The sequence below is a fragment of the Xiphophorus hellerii genome, chromosome 4 (assembly GCF_003331165.1).
Source record: "Xiphophorus hellerii strain 12219 chromosome 4, Xiphophorus_hellerii-4.1, whole genome shotgun sequence".
Lineage (NCBI taxonomy): Eukaryota > Metazoa > Chordata > Actinopteri > Cyprinodontiformes > Poeciliidae > Xiphophorus > Xiphophorus hellerii.
The window spans coordinates 2,109,387-2,126,842 of record NC_045675.1 but is presented as its reverse complement, the minus strand read 5'-3'; the positions used below and the strand labels follow the sequence as shown (position 1 = coordinate 2,126,842).

Below are 17,456 nucleotides of genomic sequence, written 5' to 3'. Positions count from 1 at the left end.
AATTACTTTCCATTTATCAAACAAAACAGTTACAATTAAACGTTAGAATGTGAACAACTCTAAGTAAAAAACTGAATATTTATGGGGGGTGTCTTTACTTTTTCAAATAAAGTTAGATTCCAAAGCATTTTCATCTAATCAGCTGGACTTTAAAAAATATTTTAGATGAAGATGATGATGAGGTTCACACAGTGAGAGTTCATGTTGATATATATTTTCATTAAATTAAAATATTTCACTTTTTTAAAAACATAATTTAATAGCCTAAAGCACAAATTCATAAATTGATTTTCTCTATCAAAACATCTAAATGATTTTTAAGCAAATATTTGTTTAATGTAATATATAAATACAAAACTAATTATAAATTTATTAAATTCTTATAAAATTATCTATATATTTCTGAAATTATATATTTTACTACATTGAATATTTTTATTATAATTTATTATTTTGAAGATGCAAAAAAAAAAGAATATTTTAATGTTATATACGTAATTAACGTGACAATGAGCTGAGCTGAGGCCCCCTGGCCTTTGAGATCTTCTGGTCGCCCCTGCTCAGCAGAACCCGCATGTCAAACTCTTTTCCAGTTAAAACTCCGCGGTTCGGCCGCGGCTCCTGTTGGGGTCTCAGCCTCCAGAGAGGGCGGGCAGAGCTCTCCACAGCGCCGCCCTCCCTCTCCTCCAGCCCGGCTGCCTCTCCTCCGCGCTGCGCCGCTCCGGACCGGCTGCTTCCTCCTCCTTCCTCTGGATTTCTGTCAGATTCTTTGGTTTTTGTTGTTGCTGTGGGGGATTTTTCTTCTTTCGGTTCCTGAATGGAGTCGTCCCGACAGGATTCGGTGACTGACGCGGTAAGGAGTCGCTCTCAGCCCGGTGAAGCCGCCGCGGAGACCCCGCTCCCCGCAGCGGGCAGGACGCACAGCCGCTCCGACTCCTCCGGGTCCAGTCAAAGCAAAGGTAGGACCGAATGACCCGCCCAACCGCACATGAGCCAGGCAGCAGCTGCAGCTCCAAACCCGCTGAAGTGAAGCTTAGGAAATGATTAATTGTGTCCACATTAACGACCCCACGGGCCACGCTGACTCCTGCTGAGCTCCGACGGACGAGAACTTGTCCAATCCGCTGAAAGGCCATGAAGGTCGGCCACAGGGTTCCGGCTGGACCGTTAAGTTCTCCAAGTTATTGGACTTTAATTCAACCATCGCAGTGACGGTACCGACGCTTTAACCCGCTGTGCAGTTGATGATGATGAATTAGTTCAGTTTCTGACAGAACAACATGTGGTTTGAGAGCTGTGATTGTCAAAACTGTGATTCTTTTCATGCTGTTGCGTCCTTTAGCTTGGCTCAGTAAATAATCCTGGATCTAATCTTGGAGGGAGGGATGGAGGGATTATCGGACTGATGGGTTAATCCAACATTAATCCAGTTGCTTGACTAATTATAATGGAGACAATGTGGAGTACCTGGGTGCCTCCCAGTTTAAAAATATGAGAAATTAAATCTGAACCTGGTTACAGGTGAGAGTGAGAGCATAGGAGTGTCTCTGTGTTGACCTTTGGACTGGTGACCTGGCCGGGGTCAACCTGCAAGGATAAGGATGGAGTGTTAAATAGATCTGAACCTGCTCTGATGTCATAATCAGCCTCTTAAAGAGATGGAGTCCCTATTTAATTCCCTCTGGTCTGTTTCTGCTGATGAATCCCATCATCTCTGTCAGACCCACATGGCATCCTGTGAGGTCACGACCCCTGCAGTCGCTGCTGCCGCTCGGCGTTGGTATGCCGCCGCTCACACGGAGCTTCATTGAGTTTCTCAGAGCAGAGCCGGTTACGTAACAGCAGCTGAAGTGGAAAAAAAACCTCCCAGTGAGTGTGTGAGCTGGGAGGAACTGGAGACGAACGGATCGCCTTTCTCTCCCCGAGACTTTCAGCCAAAAACCGACGGCGAAGGCCGGAGAAAAGTAAATACAGATGGGTAAATAAAACGTCCAGAGGGACGTCGGCGGTCAGACGGCGAGTTCGGTCCGATCAGCTCCCCGATGTTTACCCGGAAAGAAACAGAATCAGAAAACCACGATGGCGAATCAGGACAGAAATAATAATAAAAAGGAGTAAAATTCAACCAAAAATCTCTGAAAATTTCTAGAAATTTCTGAGTTTGAAAAGTTGAATATTTACTAGAAGAAAATGTGAGAATGTGAGAATAATCTCAGAAATTTTTTAGATGAAAATTTAAATAAGGTCACATTACGAGAAAAGTCCTAATATGACATTATTATCCAAATTCTACAACTTTATTGTCGATATACAACGACTTGCTTTATTCTCATATTATTTTGACTTTAATCTCGTACGACTTTATTCTTGAAATGTTATTTTATTTTTTTCCGTATGGCTTCAGTATTCCGTTGTATTTCAGGATTGTTTCCATGAAGGAAATTTATTTTTGTAATTTCCAATTTGCGCAGTTGTGCATTTGTGTTGTTTTCTTCTGGATGAGTTGCTGAAACTCTCGAAGTAATTTTGGATTTTCCTAAAAAGTTTCAATGTTTGGTCATTTGTGTATAAATGTTTCCACTGTAGTTCTCTGGAGGCCCAAAGTCTTAAAATGGCTTCCAACCCTTTCCAGAAAGCAGAGACTTTGTTTCCTCTTCTCGAATTTCTTTAGATGAGGACATGACGCGCTTCCTTTAGAGACCTGTTTGCCTACTTCATGTTGTCAGGCAGGTTCTATTTAAAAGATTTCTTAACTCAGTAAGTCTGGTGGTGATCAGGCCTGCATTGTTTTGTGAAATTGAGCAAAATTGTGGTTTATTACATCTAACAGGACGGTGTGTGTAACTTTTCCCTACACAGTCAGGTTAGTTTGGATGAAACTCTGTATTTACTCGGGTTATTTACATTTGATCTAAAACATTGAAATGTGACAGAAAAGAAAAATAGAAAAAAAAGAAATACCTCATTATTTACAAGATCTGGCAGAGTTTACGTCTCGTTTATAGAATCAGTTGAAATGAGGGTTTGTGGATTCACTGCTAGAAAATCCAGTTTTTGCTCTCCAGTAAATAAAGTAAAGGTCAAGCGTTTTAACTGGTTTCCATGAACCCACCCTTTAGTTGTTAAGACCTGGTTTAATTGGAGTGCTGGTGATGCAGACGAAAGCGATTTGGACTGAAACTTTCCACTGATCCATCCGTTATGTAACAAACTGCGTCGACTTCCTGCTGAGAAAAATGCTTCTCCTTTGAACTGACAGTAGACAAACCAGCTTGTCTGCAGTTTGTTACTGGAAGGGGGAAACTTGGAACTGGGAAGTCAAAGCCTAATGACTGAGCAGCCATGAAAACCCACATGGCACCAGAACGAGTCAGAACATCCGAGCCGGTTCCTGCAGACGGATGGTTTTTCTGCCTGACCAGGCTGCCCTGCAGCCACTTCGGCTAACCCGATCTGAGCGATGATGAGAGCGCAGCTCAGGTTAACGCTCGGGGGTTTGCAACTCTGATTTGGACATGACTGTTTTCACATTTGAAGTGGCAGCTGAGACTTTGGAAAAAACTGCTTTAAAAAGTCATTTATTCCTTCAGATGTAACTTGTTAAACAGGACAAATTATTCTAAACCCACTTTTTGAGCTTCTACATACATTGTGTACTTTGAGTCTCCAGAAATGCAGAAAAGTTTAGCCTCTCTTGATGCTGCATAGATATATTATGTTTCACATTTTTCAATCTATTCAGTTTTTCTATTCCCTATTTATGTTTTTTAACTATTATGTCACAGCATTTGCTGCTAAACAAGGTCACAGACCTGCACTAAAAATTTAGCAAATCCTCACAATTCATTACAGAATTGTTTAGCTAGCAGCAGCTAGCAGTGTGCTTTCTGCTAATGTTAGCGCTGTGTGCTAGCTTTGATCTCCTTTAGGACATAACCGTACTCGTGTTTTGAATCATATTATTAAACAGTCTTACATTGTTTTGCCATTTGCTTTCCTTGGGGAACAGATCCTGGTCTAAATGCTGTCAGTGACGCTGTTGCTGTTAGCATTAGCTAACTTGCTAATTGACTTGTACAGAAAAAACTGATCTAGAAAATCATTTATTCCTTCAACTGTAACTTATTAAACAGGACAAATAGTTTTAAATTTACTTTTCTAAGCTTTTAAATGCACTTTGTTAGACTACACACGACCTGAATGCTTTCAGTGGCGTCCTTGGCGCTAGCATTAGCTAACTTGCTAACTATGTAAAGGCCTTGTTTGCAAGTTGTGTTAATTCATATTGTGGCTGGCAGCATTTTCTGGCTCTTGTCTGTAAGCCTGGATAAACAAGTCTTCAGTTGTTGACATCTTTTAATCAACTTGGAAATAAAAAGTTTCTAATCGTAGCTCTGCTATCAAACTACAAAAAATATTGTAGGTGGATAAATGATAAAAATAAGCTATGTATGTGTTTCATTTCAAAGGAAATTGTAAAACTTGAGAAACTAATTATCATGACTGCGAATTTTCATATAGAAAAATAAAAAGGAGTAAATTTCCGACAAAAAAATCATAGAAATTGTCTAAAAAAACCTTATATTTCTGACATTTTTCAACTTCTTCTCTCAATTTCAGATTAATCTACAAAATTTTTGAGTTTTTCTTTTTCAAACTCAGATATTTCCATGTTTTTTTTCTATAAAATTAATGACCTTTGTCTCAAAATTTCTGAATTTTGCTAGAAAATGTCAACTTTTCAAGAAATTTTCTTGTTTCCCTTTATTTATTTATTTTTTTGCTCAAATTTACTCATTTTTTCTATTTAAAATTGTCCTAATGCGCCACCGTAAATTCTACCTCCAGTTCAATCAAATTTGAATTTTAATAAGTAATTTAGTATTGCATACATAGCCTAATTGATATTAAAGTCCAATTTATTCAAAGATGCAGAATTAAATTAAAGGTTTATTTAAATACAATTAAACCAGATACATTCAGATTTATTTACTGCCGATAAACAGCTTTAAATCTTCAGCTGCAATCCTTTAGAAAGCACTGGGCGACAGTGGACAGGACTGAAGGAAGAAACCTCCTGCAGAACCAGAACCGGGCCTTTTGTTTAACCCCCATTTCCACACAAAGAAGAGGTGAAAGTTCACAGCATGGTTTTAATGATCATGTTTGTGTTTTCCTACCGTCTCCAACAACTCAGAAAACCCAAGAAATCATTAAAAATTACACGACCACTGCAACAAACCTCTTAAAAAGTTTCCCCTCATGGAGCGTTTGACTCCTAAACTCTTCTTTGTCCTGCAGGAAAAGAGAAAAACCTCCTTTTCCACCCTCCTTCTCTCAGTTCATGTTATTTTCTCTGTGATTTCAGGGATTTTCATCCTTTATTTCCTGTTTTTCCGTCTTCTCTGAGTCGTCTCAGCCCCTCCAGGGTTTTCTGTCTCGCCCACGTTGCTCTCGCCGTCACGTTGCTTCAACCTTCAGGTTGCTTTCAGTGTTCGGCATCTTTACGCGTCTCGTGTTGTTTTTCTTCGTAATGAATCCGAGTCTGAAGGTTTGTGGGTTTAATTCAAGACAATGCTTCCAGAGTTGCTGCATAAATTAATGTTTCGTCCTTCTGTTCAAACAAATTCACCTCCTTTTTGTTAATTTTCTGTTTTTTTTTTAATGATCTGAATGTATTTTTACCCCTAAAGCGTCTAATTTTCACCGATATCTTGAGGCTGCGCATCATTCTGATATATAATCACAACCAGAGGATTATGAAACAAAACATCTCTGCAGGGCTGCAACTAATGATTGTTTTAGTGATCAGTTATTTCATTCTGCAGGTTTTTATTTAAACATTTAAGCCTTTTAATACAATATTAGAAATACACTAAAGATGCAACTAAACAAATAATTAAATCCATTTTTAAATCAGAAAATAAACATTTTATTGCCTGGAATGTAATCACAGCTCTCATTTAGTGAATGTTTGAATTTTAGCATCATCAATTAATAATTGGATATAAAAAGTTACTTATTGGCAGATTTTTTTTGTTGCAGAATATTAATAGGGTGAAGCTAAAACTGCTAAAATATATTCATAGACAAAAAAAGCATTTTTTATCTTAAATGAAAAATGTTTGTATATTTTGTCTCTGAGTTAGTTGTTCTTTCTGCCTTTTTGGAGTCACTTAATGATTAATCAGTTACTAAACTAGTTGACAGTTTTTCTGTAATCGGATTAATCACAAATCATTTGATTAATTGTGATTAATCCGTTTAATCATACATATTTGTGGGCTTCTTCTGTTCTGGCTGTAAATCAACATGTTTTCTAGGGAAGAACAAAGGGTCAAAGGTCACATACTGAAAACATGCTGCAACATGACGACCTTGGTGCACCTGTCGCTCCTTCCACAAGTTTCCGTCTGGCTGACCTCAGATCAGCTTTCTGAGTGGTTTTGGATGACATGATGAAGACATTTATGTGTCTGTGTAAAAATGTGGCAAGCCCGGTCCGTTGCCTAGCAACCCACCCTGAGCTCCACCATGTTTGGTCGGCTGGTTTTACCGCTGAATGCGCTGCACAATGTCCGCTAGAAAAGACAAAGTGTTTTGTTTTTGACTTACCATCCAGAAACCACTTAATGCGATCTTGCTGGTTGTGCAGGAGGCTGCACTTCTGCTTTTCAAAGATGCACAGTTGAATAACTGCATATCTGTTTGCATCCATTTTCACGTGCGAGTGTTGAGTTTGGGAGCGTCGCCAGCAGCAGCTTATTTGGATTTAAAGTGACAAGAACTCATTCTGATGGAGAAAATAATGCTGCTCCAGGGGTTTTCCACTCAAACTAATTTAGTAGTTTTTCAAAACCATAAATCTTAAAACTTTTACCTTGAAACAGTGAAGCTCTGGGTTTCCCGCTGAAACTCTCGACATGCTGTTGTCATGAAATGCTAATGATGGATTTTTAGCAGAGAAACGCGTCAGATAAGACGAGCTTTGTTATGTATGACGATCTCTGCGGCTGTAGATGTCACTAAATATTATTTACAGTGTCAGAAACGCAGAGCTGCGTCAAAACAATAACAGAGTGCTGCTGTTATCATTTCAGATGATCAGATCTGCATAATTGCATTAATGATTTTCATGAAAAAGGTGAATTATATGAACAGAAATGTCATATTTTCACCTTATTAACAAAACCTGATTCTGGGAGTAAAGGAAGAAATAACAACACAGATGTCAAGATGCATGTCAGTAAATAATCACATCATTACAAAGTTTATTTATTTAGTTCAGAATTGAAGCTCACAAAGGCTAAATGAAAAACACTGATATATTTTTAATTCATTTCTGTGAATTTGATGATTCTGGCTTACAGATGATGACAAAATTCAGTTTGTCAGATAATGTGAAGGAAATAAAATTTATGTTTTATTACCAAAGGGTCACTGCTAATTAAGCTGATTGACAAAGTTCTGCATCCAGTCATAATTATAGAAAGTTGAGTGGAAGGAAAAAGTGTGGTAGCAACAGGGATAACCGCAGCCTTCAGAGGAACCATGTTCTGATTTCCAGTAGTGGTACAGTGCTGCGGTAGAAAGATGCTGCGCACGTGGAGCTAATTCTTCTCGTAGCGTTTCTGCTAACTGTTGCTAATGTTTAGCGCATTTAGTTTCCCTTAAATTAATTTCCCAGATGAATTCTGAAACACTCATTTACTTCTGTTTTTCAAAAAATTTCTGTTGAATAAACTTCAACACCTGTGTTAAAGTTTTGGTTATAAACTGTTACAAAATATTCAGGTAGTTAGACATTTTTATTCATGCTTTTATTTTGAAGTCAGTGAAAACTGTTCTGTTTCCTGTCCTCATGTTCAATCTCTTTTTTCCAGTAACTTGTTTTAACTTAAAGAACAAAATAAAACAAAGACAATAGAGGATCAGATAAAAATATTCATACAATGTCTAAGGGGCGTGATGGTTTAGCATTTTAGCATTAGCCTTCAGTAAATACCTTAATGCTGTAGCACTTTAGCACTAGCTTCTGCTAATTACTATGTTGCTGTAGCACTTTAGCATTTGCTTCCACTAAATACTGTGCTTGGTGTACCGCTTTAGCATTAGCTTAGCTTAGTGCAGTGTTTGTGGTCTGCTTTAGCATTAGCTTAGTGCAGTGTTTGTGGAGTGCTTTAGCATTAGCTTAGCTTAGTGCAGTGTTTGTGGAGTGCTTTAGCATTAGCTTAGCTTAGTGCAGTGTTTGTGGAGTGCTTTAGCATTAGCTTAGCTTAGTACAGTGTTTGTGGAGTGCTTTAGCATTAGCTTAGCTTAGTGCAGTGTTTGTGGAGTGCTTTAGCATTAGCTTAGCTTAGTGCAGTGTTTGTGGAGTGCTTTAGCATTAGCAGATCTATCGTTTCAGCTCTCAGTTCCCACCCCGTTGCTCTTTGTGATCTAGAAACTCTTTGAATCTCGTTTAATAAATCTCAGATATTTTCTGTTGAACTTCCTGCTGTGGACCCGGTTCTTAGCTTGACCCAGTTTGGTCCAACCTGCAGCTGCCAGACAGACAGACTCACATTTCACTCTGGAACATTTTGGTCTACAACCCCCAATCATCACCCTCCACCACCGTGCTTCACAGCCAGTCCCAGGTGTTTGGTTTGGCTTTATAGCATTATTAGCTGTTAGCTGTGACCATACAATGCATTACTTATAGAAATCAGCTAAATATTTAGCTTTCAGCAGGGAAATAAAAAGACGTCACGCAGCTTCTCTTTGTGTCAGATTATTCTTGAAACCTCTGTTTCAAGAAGCTGAAGCTCTGAAACGCTGCTGCGATGATGCGGCATAAATGTTGCATTATTCTGACGTCTGAGATGCGTGAGGGCTCTGATGTTCAGCTGAAGCTTCGCCGCAGGATTAGAGCCACTTATTGCTGAACTAATCAGCCTCTTTTCTGCACTCTGAGGCATGTCAGCCGCCGCCTTTGATCTCTGCGTTTTTTTCCCACCTTCGTTGGAGGTGGAGTAGGCGTTTGGGCTTGATTTGCATACAAAGCTATTCTTGCTTTCTCTTTGTTCTCGCGCAGAGCGCAGAATGAGTAATTGTCTTCATCAGTCAGACGTGTTTATCTCTTTTTATTTGGTGCAGATTTGACGTTGCGATGGTTTGAAAACTGCAGACGATGATATCTGCTGACTGACTGACTTGCTGTAGAGCGGCTGAGCGTCTCCCAGTGACGCCAAGAGAAGAAAGGGAATAATAATCAAACACAAAAAAGAAAAACTTTCATAATCTGCACAAAAAGGAGTGGGATCTTTTCACGTTTATGAAACAGATAAAAACTGTTTTGATTTGAATGTTAAAATAATATTTAGGCATAAAACTGTTATTTATGTGTCACTCTAATGTCTTGATAGCCACAAAAAAGTTATGGCGGGCCGAATTTGGCCCCCAGACCATAAGTTTGACACCTTAATTACAGAATGATGGAAAAAATTAATAAAATATAGATAAAATGTTAACATTTAAAATAATTCTCTATTATTGGTATGAATAAGATTATGATGATTAAACATTTTTTAAATAAATAATAAAAATACACAAAACTGATTAAGCATTTAAATATTTACTAAAAATATTATTCAAATATTAATATTACAAATTTTACAATGAATGGAATACAATGGAAAAAGAATCATGTCAAATTAAAGTAGTAAAGAAATGCAGAGAAAATTTCAAAAAATTAAGCGAATTATTTATACAGAAACAATATTGAGCAAAATCAGCATTTTTCTGTCTAATTTTAAAAAATTTAAAAGTCATATCTTCCTTGCATCTCAGTCAGGAGCTCATGTGGAGAAACTCTGTCGACTAAAGCGAAGCGGCGCTAACATCCAGCTGCAGGAGTGACGTAACGCTGAACCCGGTGACCTCCGTCGTTTCATCTCCTCCTCGGCTGCAGCGACGTTCCGCCTGCAGCTCTTTAAGATGTTCAGCGAGCGCGCGCAGCTGGGATCAAAGCCGGTGTTTCCTGATGGCGGACGGATGGACTTCCTGCTTCCTGCTGCTGGATCCGATCAGCCGTCATCACTCACCTGGACCCGGCTACCTGTCTGGTGTCTCTACTGACGGTTCTGCTGCAAGATGAGACCAAGATATCCAAAAACAGATTCCTGTCACAGCTTCCACCGTCGTACATTAGAAATGTAAACGTTATAATCAGGCTTCTGCTGATCTTTACTCTCCAATTTGGCTTCACAATAATAAGAAAGATCACATCCATAAAAACCAACAAAATTAAAATTCTAAGAAACATTTAACACTGGAACTGGGAGACATTTTAAATATCAAAAATAAATAAAAACAACAAAAACAACAAATAAAATTAATTATAAGTCTGTTAAGAAAACTATCCTTCAAACTGAAGACTTTACTCATCCTGTTTTGGTAGAAAGAGAAAAATGAGACGTAAACATTTCTCCCTGAGGATTGATAGACTTCAAATAGTTTCTAAACATTAATATAACCTTTGATGTGTGTGTTAACACACACCTGAAGGCTTCAGATGAGAGCTTAAAGTGTCCGACGTCGTCCTGCGTCAGAACCAGAGCGGTTTGCTGAATTTCTTGTCCATGACTTTTCTTTCACCTTGAGCCGGTTTTTCTGCGGAAAGTGGAGCGAAGAGTCTCCGGCCGTCTTCTGCTGGAACTGGGACGAAGTCCGAGTTCCCGGTGATTGATGAAGAAGTTTCCGCTAACTTTCCACAGCGGGTCGGTATTCTTAGACCGACCCGTCTCAGATAAACATCTTTGGTTTTTTAAAGCAGGTTGTCTTTGCTCGTGATTTCTGAGGACGTTTTTTTTCTCCGTGACTTTGGACAAAGTCACACAGTGTGAGTGAAAGTGAGGTTTTCTCCAGGTTTCAGCTTTATGTTCAACAAACAAGCCGTGGCGTTTAATAAGGAAAGTTTTTTAGATTTATCCTCAGTTTTTAATCAGACAATTTTTAACATTTTTACTTATTTGCATGTTTGATTTAATTGATAATTTAGTCGAAGCAAAACTGAATATTTTTGACAAACTTTTTGGTTTTTTATTTGTAAAAAATGTTTTGAATTATGAATAATTTACTTTCTACTTCACAAATGACCACTTTGTGTTGAGCTTTCATTAAATTCCAGTTAGATAAATTTATGTTTGGGGTTTTAAAGTGAGAAAATATGGAAAAGTTTAAGAGGTATAAATACATTTGTAGTTGCAGTAAGTCGGTTTTTAAGTTTACAGGATGAAAAAGAGATCATACAAACTGTAAATAAATGTTTTTTAAACTATTGCAGTAGAAAAGGTTGATGAAAACAGAAAAGTTTTAAATAACTTTTAAATTTTCGCCAAAAAAGTTTTCACGCTTGCTTGAGTTGATTTTTTGGCCTTTGCTTTAAAAGACAGACGGAAAAAATGTTTCTGTTTCTGTTCCTATCAGAAGAATCTCTCCGTTTTACTGAGATGTTTCATGCTAGTTAGCAACAGCTACTTCCTGTTTGTTACAGCTACTTCCTGTTTGTTACAGCTACTTCCTTCCTCTTTGTTTGCTTGTTTTACTTCCTTCCTTCTTTTCTTTCCTCTCCTTTTTTCTTTCCTTCCTCCTTTCATCCTTTCTTCCTCTCTTTCTTTCACCAACATTTTCCTTGTTTCCTTCCAGTTTCTGTTTCCAGCTGCAGCCGTTCCTGTTTTGTTCCTCCATAGTTTTTTGGTCATTGTTTTTTATTTTATTTTTACAAACATGACCATAAATGTTCTTAAACGCCGGAGATGTTGTTGAGCTGAGTTTCTGTAATCGAGTTTCCTCCTCGTTGATTTTCTCCCTCTGCTCACCTCGCAGGACGAATCAAAATGTGGAAATTGAATTTTGTAGCTGCTAATATTTCTGTCCGTTCTGCCGAGCAGCAGAGCTGGAGGTGAACCAGTCAATCCGTTCCCATTTTATCAAACCCACTGGTTAAACTGGATGAAACGGCAACATATGGGTTACAGCTGAAGCCAAAAATAATAATAAAAAACAAGATTTGTTCAAAGAATTCCCATTAATGATCCGATTCCTGAAACACTGGAAAACTGAATGTCTGTAACGTCACGTTGGACCAATCTGATGGTAGATTGGTCAGAAAATTATTCAAAACTGTAAATATTTTTGTTGTTAAACAAAAATATAGGGTAGGGGTTGAATATATGACAATATGTATAGAAAAATAGAGTGAATTTCTTTTAGAATTAAAAAAAGAAAATAAAATTCTGCATTTTTGAAATGTGGAATTTTTTTTCTAAAAAAAATTCTAAGATTAATCTCAAAATTTCTAAGTTCTACAAATTTGTGACTTTAAAATCTCATGAATTTCTCAGATTAATTTAGTTTTTTGTCTAGTATTTTCTAAAATTATTTTCCAAACCCAGAAGTTTTTTTATTTTTTTAGATTTATTTCAATTTTTTTCTAGAAAATGTTAATTTTTTCAAACTCAGAAATTTCCTTGTTTTCTAGGAAATTTCTGGGTTTTTGGTGTAAATTTACTCCTTGTCTCTGTGCAGTTGCTCTGATACGCTGTTGCTCTTGTGTGTATTTATATTTAAGCGTTGAGTGTTTCTGCTGGTTTGGGTCGGATGGCCCATCAGAACCGGATCACAGTGGAGTCATCCGGTTGCTTAAGAGCGAAGGTGTTGGGTTCTTCACCTCCTGACGGCGAGGTGGGCGGAGTGTGACCTTTCACCTCCGCAGTCTGCTGGGAGCAGATGGAGGAGGCGAGAAAACCGCCGCATTCAGACGAATATGTGACATTTCTGGAATTTAATGGCTTTACAAAATATGTATAAATTTTTATTTAAGATACAAAAAACAACCTTCTCTGTCTGTAAATAAAACGCAAAACTCCTGAAGTTTAACTTTAGGGAAGTTTTAGCTTCACCTGGTTCACATTATTGCACATTTTTGACTGTTAATATTTGTTAATATTAACAAATATTAACAAATTCACAAAAGCAATGCTGTGGTTTTGCATTTTGGGCAGCACAGTTTTTATTTTATTATTTTTGAAAAGGAAGTTGCTTATATATTTGAATTAAAAAGGCTTAAATGGTTACATAAAAAATCTGTAGAATGAGTCAAATTTGATCCGATTATGTTTTAATTGCACTTTAATGGCTTTAATGAGGAAAGTGTTTGTTTGGGTTTTTAAAGACCTTTTGATGCAGACAGGTTCTGTCCTCCTGAGCTGAATCGGATCGATCGGACCTCATGAAAGGATGGGATCCGCAGCTCGCCTTGCTCAGCCGGGATGAAGAGAAATGTTTCGGCCTTTGAATTATGACAGATCAGATCCAAACGCAGCTCGGCTCCCGAAGGAGCGCCTGCTGCCGAACTCTGATCTCAGGCTGATGAAACCCTGAAGTAACAGAAACACACACAGATCCACATCGAACATAAACAAACACACACACACACCTCAACACACACACACGCACACACTATCAACCTGGAGACGACAGATGTTTGGCAGCTGCCAGATTGACCTAAAATATGCTTCTTAATCTCTACAGCTCAGAAGTCAAAAATGTGCAATAAAAACTTTAAGATTTTGAGATTAAAGAAATATTTCAGTAAATAACTTTTCTAATGAAAGTCTGAGCTTGAAATGTTGAAAATTTGCTAAAACCCCCCCCCCCCAAAACTCACATTTTGAGATTAAACTAAAAAATGTTCTAGTGAAATTTTGGAAAAGTATTGGAGCTTCAAAAGTCAAAAACTTACTAGAAATAATTTGAAATTTTGATATTAAATTCAGAAAATTTCTGAATTTGAGAAAATAAAAACTTGCTAGAAAACAAATCAAAAACTGAGATTGATCTCAGAAATTTTCTAGAAAATAACTTGGAAATTTTAGTTTGAAAATTTGAGAATTTGCTAGAAAAATATCTCATGAATTTTGAGATTAATCTTAGAAATTTTCTAGAAAAAACAAGAACATTTCTGAGTTTCAAAAGTCAAAAATGTTCTAGAAGGAGCTATTTATTTTTAAAAATGTCCAAAAGTCAAATATTTTCAACCTCTAAAGCTCAGTAATTTCCCATTTTTTTCTTGAAAATTTCTGAGACTAATCTACAAATGTCTGAGCTTTTTGTTGGAAATTTACTTTCCCTTTTTAACCCACAGACGTCCTAATAGTCCCTCTAACTTCTTAGAGCCTTTTTAAGAGCTGCTGTGAAAGAAAACAGATTGATTTTCTGCCACTGATTTAATACCAAACCCCACCAGAGGGGGCGCCACAGTTCCTACCCAAGCAATGCTTAATCAGAAGAAATCTGTCATCTTAGAATAACTTTCCTTTTACTATTCAGATCCTCACTAATTGATTTTTATGTCTCAGTTTAGTCAAAAAACATTTTAACACGCTTTAAAATAAACATGCTAATTATTTAACATTTTCTAAATGATCATCACAAATCCTGACCAACCAGATTGATCAGATTGATCAGATTGATCAGACTGATCAGAATTAGTGGCTGAAAGCCACCTTGTCCATCCATTTGGCTCGTGTTTGAGCCGCTGCAGAGCCAGCACTCCCAGCAGAACGATGAAACGCTTTGTTGGGTTAATGAATGTCGGCGCTTTAATGCTGATAAAACCTGCAGCTTCATCCGACACTTAATTACTGCACTTTCTCTCTCTGACTCAAAAATCTGATGTGAAAATTGATTTAAAAACGCTCATCCTAAAACCAGGAAGATAGAGCACATAACACCAGTTTTAAAGTCCCTCCACTGGCTCCCTGTAGCTCAAAGAATAGACTTTAAAATACTGTTGTTAGTTTATAAATCACTGAACGGCTTAGCACCACAATACATTAAAGATCTGCTGTTGTTGTATCAACCTTCCAGACCTCTCAGGTTCTGGTTCTGGTTCTGCTCTGCATCCCCAGAACCAGAACCAAACGAGGAGAAGCAGCTTTCAGCATCTATGCACCACAAATTTGGAACAAACTTCCAGAAAACTGTAAAACACCTGAAACACTGACTTCTTTTGAATCTCAACTAAAAACCCACCTGTTTAGGATTGTATTTGAAATGTAATCAATTACAAATTTATTGATGGAACTTGACTTAATGATTGATTCTATATTGCATTGTGATTCTGTGTTTGTAATGATGTAAAGCACTTTGAAATGCCTTGCTGCTGAAATGTGCTATACAAATAAAATTTGATTGATTGATTGATTGATCCTCCTCCTCGCTGTGGGACTTGTGTTCATTTTGTGTTTTTTTTAAGTTTCTGATACTTTTTTACTCTTAAGTTACCATTTCCCCATGTAGGCTCCTCTTCCTGTTTTATTTTGGTAGTCTGGATTTGCTTGTGCAACATGTTTCTAATTACTTCTTGTTATGATTTTTCTAAGTTTTTTTTGTAAATTTTGATCTGTTCTCTTCTCAGTTAAGTCATTTCTGTAACTCCGAGCGCATTAGGACGACTGCAGAGTACATTTCTGTCAAAAAAGTCAGATGTTTTTAGATTAATCTCAGAAATCTTCAAGAAAAAACATGGACATTTCTAACTATTTCAAGCTTTTCTTTGAAATGTTTTTGACTTATTCAGGCCTCAGAAATGTCCTAATCAGTTTTTTATCTGTAATTTTTGACTTTTGGAGAAAATTTCCAAGTATTTTCTAGAACATTTCTGAGATTAATTAAAAAATGTCTGAGTTTTTCTGTGGAAATGTACTTGCATGTTTTTATTCTTCCATTTGGGTCTCAACAGCCTCTAAAAACAGCCCAAGCGTTTAAAATAAGCCGTTTTTGTTTTATACTTTCTGTAAAATGAGCCGTTGCAAAAATCCACGGAATGTAACGTCACAAATCAGCAGGCAATGCGCCGTTACCTAGAAACCCAACAAAGCCCAGCCTGTTACCTAGCAACCCCAACGAAGCCCAGCCTGTTACCTAGCAACCCCAGCAGAGCTCCAGCACATTTTGTCAGCTGGTTTTGCTGCTGTATGCGCTGCACAATGACTGTTTTGTTATTGACTTACCATCCAGAAACCACTTGCTGCATTCTGGTTGGTTGTACAGGAGGTCCCACTTCTGCTTTTCGAGGATGTGCGGTTGTATAATTGCACATCTGTTTGCAGCCTTTCTAACATGCGAGTAAAAATCTCGCTATCTAAGAATGACCGTGTGTATGAAGATGCTTTGGATCGCCTGTAGACCGATCCTAACCTCTTCAAGGTCACCTTTAACAGAATCTGAAACTTTTAGTTGCTGTGATTTTTGACCAACACTTTCCTCAAATTTAATGTTGCGAGGATATGATGCTTCAATAAAAAAAATCAAGCAAGCTTCATTGTAGGTTTAGCCAGCGGTCTGAGGCCCAGTATTAGAACTAAAGGTGCTAGCAGTGGAAAGCGTGGGTCCGTTTATGTCGGCGCAGCTGCAGCCTCTGCATGGCGGCAGATGCATCAGGATGTTTCGGGTCTCCTCTGGGATCGGGCCGCTCTTTGTCTCTCTGCCTGTTTTTAGCAGCGGAGCGTCTGGAGGAGCTGCTGTGATTTATTCAGCCGCTCAGAGGTGAGGGTCGGCCATGACGGCTGGATGAATGAGCGGCTGTCACACCTGCTGGAGGTTTATTTTAGGCTGCAGGCGGAACAAACGGCGGGTTTATTTACTGGCTGCTGACAGCTGAGCAGAACGGTGGCGCTCCGTCAGACTGGCAGCAGTCTGGATCAAAATGTGAAAGTTTGGGGGAATTCTGCTCCTTCCGACTGTTTTCCTACATGTTGTTCCCTCTGATTGGCTCTTTCTGTTCACACAGGAAGAGACAAACGATTTTAAAATATATTTTCTCTTTATGATTTTAATTTATCTTTTATGTGCTAAATAAAAAGTACACCCAACAGGACGACCTGCACCAATATTAGAAGAACACACTTTTTTAAAAACTGCATTTGAAACCAAATAAAAAAACACAAACATATTTTTTTCTCACTTTCCAAAGTTACATCAGATGAAGATTTTCTTGTTTTAGCTTCACTAGAAATACCAAAATTATTAATATTTGCCTGATAACTTGGCAAGAACATGTTTTAGACTTTTTTTATATATAAATGTGAAATGTGTGTTTTTATGACTTATTGCATGAACAAACTTATTCACGATTTTAACTTAATTTATTTAATTGAAACAACGCGATTCCAAAATTGTGTTTTCTCCACTTTACTGGAATATCAACAAAGTTTTGTTCACATTTGTAACGGAAACACAGCTGATGGTACCAACCTGATGAAAGTGTCTGATTGGCTGATTTCAGAGGAACGTGGACCAAACCGCCATTAGCTTCGTTCCCATTACAAATGTGCCTCAAACTTTCCAATAAAGTCGAAAAAACATAATTTTGCAACGGCAGTGTTTTTATTAAATAAGAAATTCAGTTA

The 17,456-nt window shown here is 37.7% G+C and overlaps 1 protein-coding gene across 1 annotated transcript in view; it reads left to right on the top strand.

Moving 5' to 3' along the window:
* Nucleotides 1–516: 516 nt before the first annotated feature.
* The window catches only part of LOC116719267 (nuclear receptor ROR-alpha A-like), a 48,625-nt gene continuing 31,685 nt past the window's right edge, over nt 517–17,456 (top strand). The window contains exon 1 of the mRNA XM_032561759.1: nt 517–959. Coding sequence (XP_032417650.1) covers nt 818–959 — 142 coding nt within the window. The 5' untranslated portion in view covers nt 517–817. The remainder of the gene's footprint in view (nt 960–17,456) is intronic.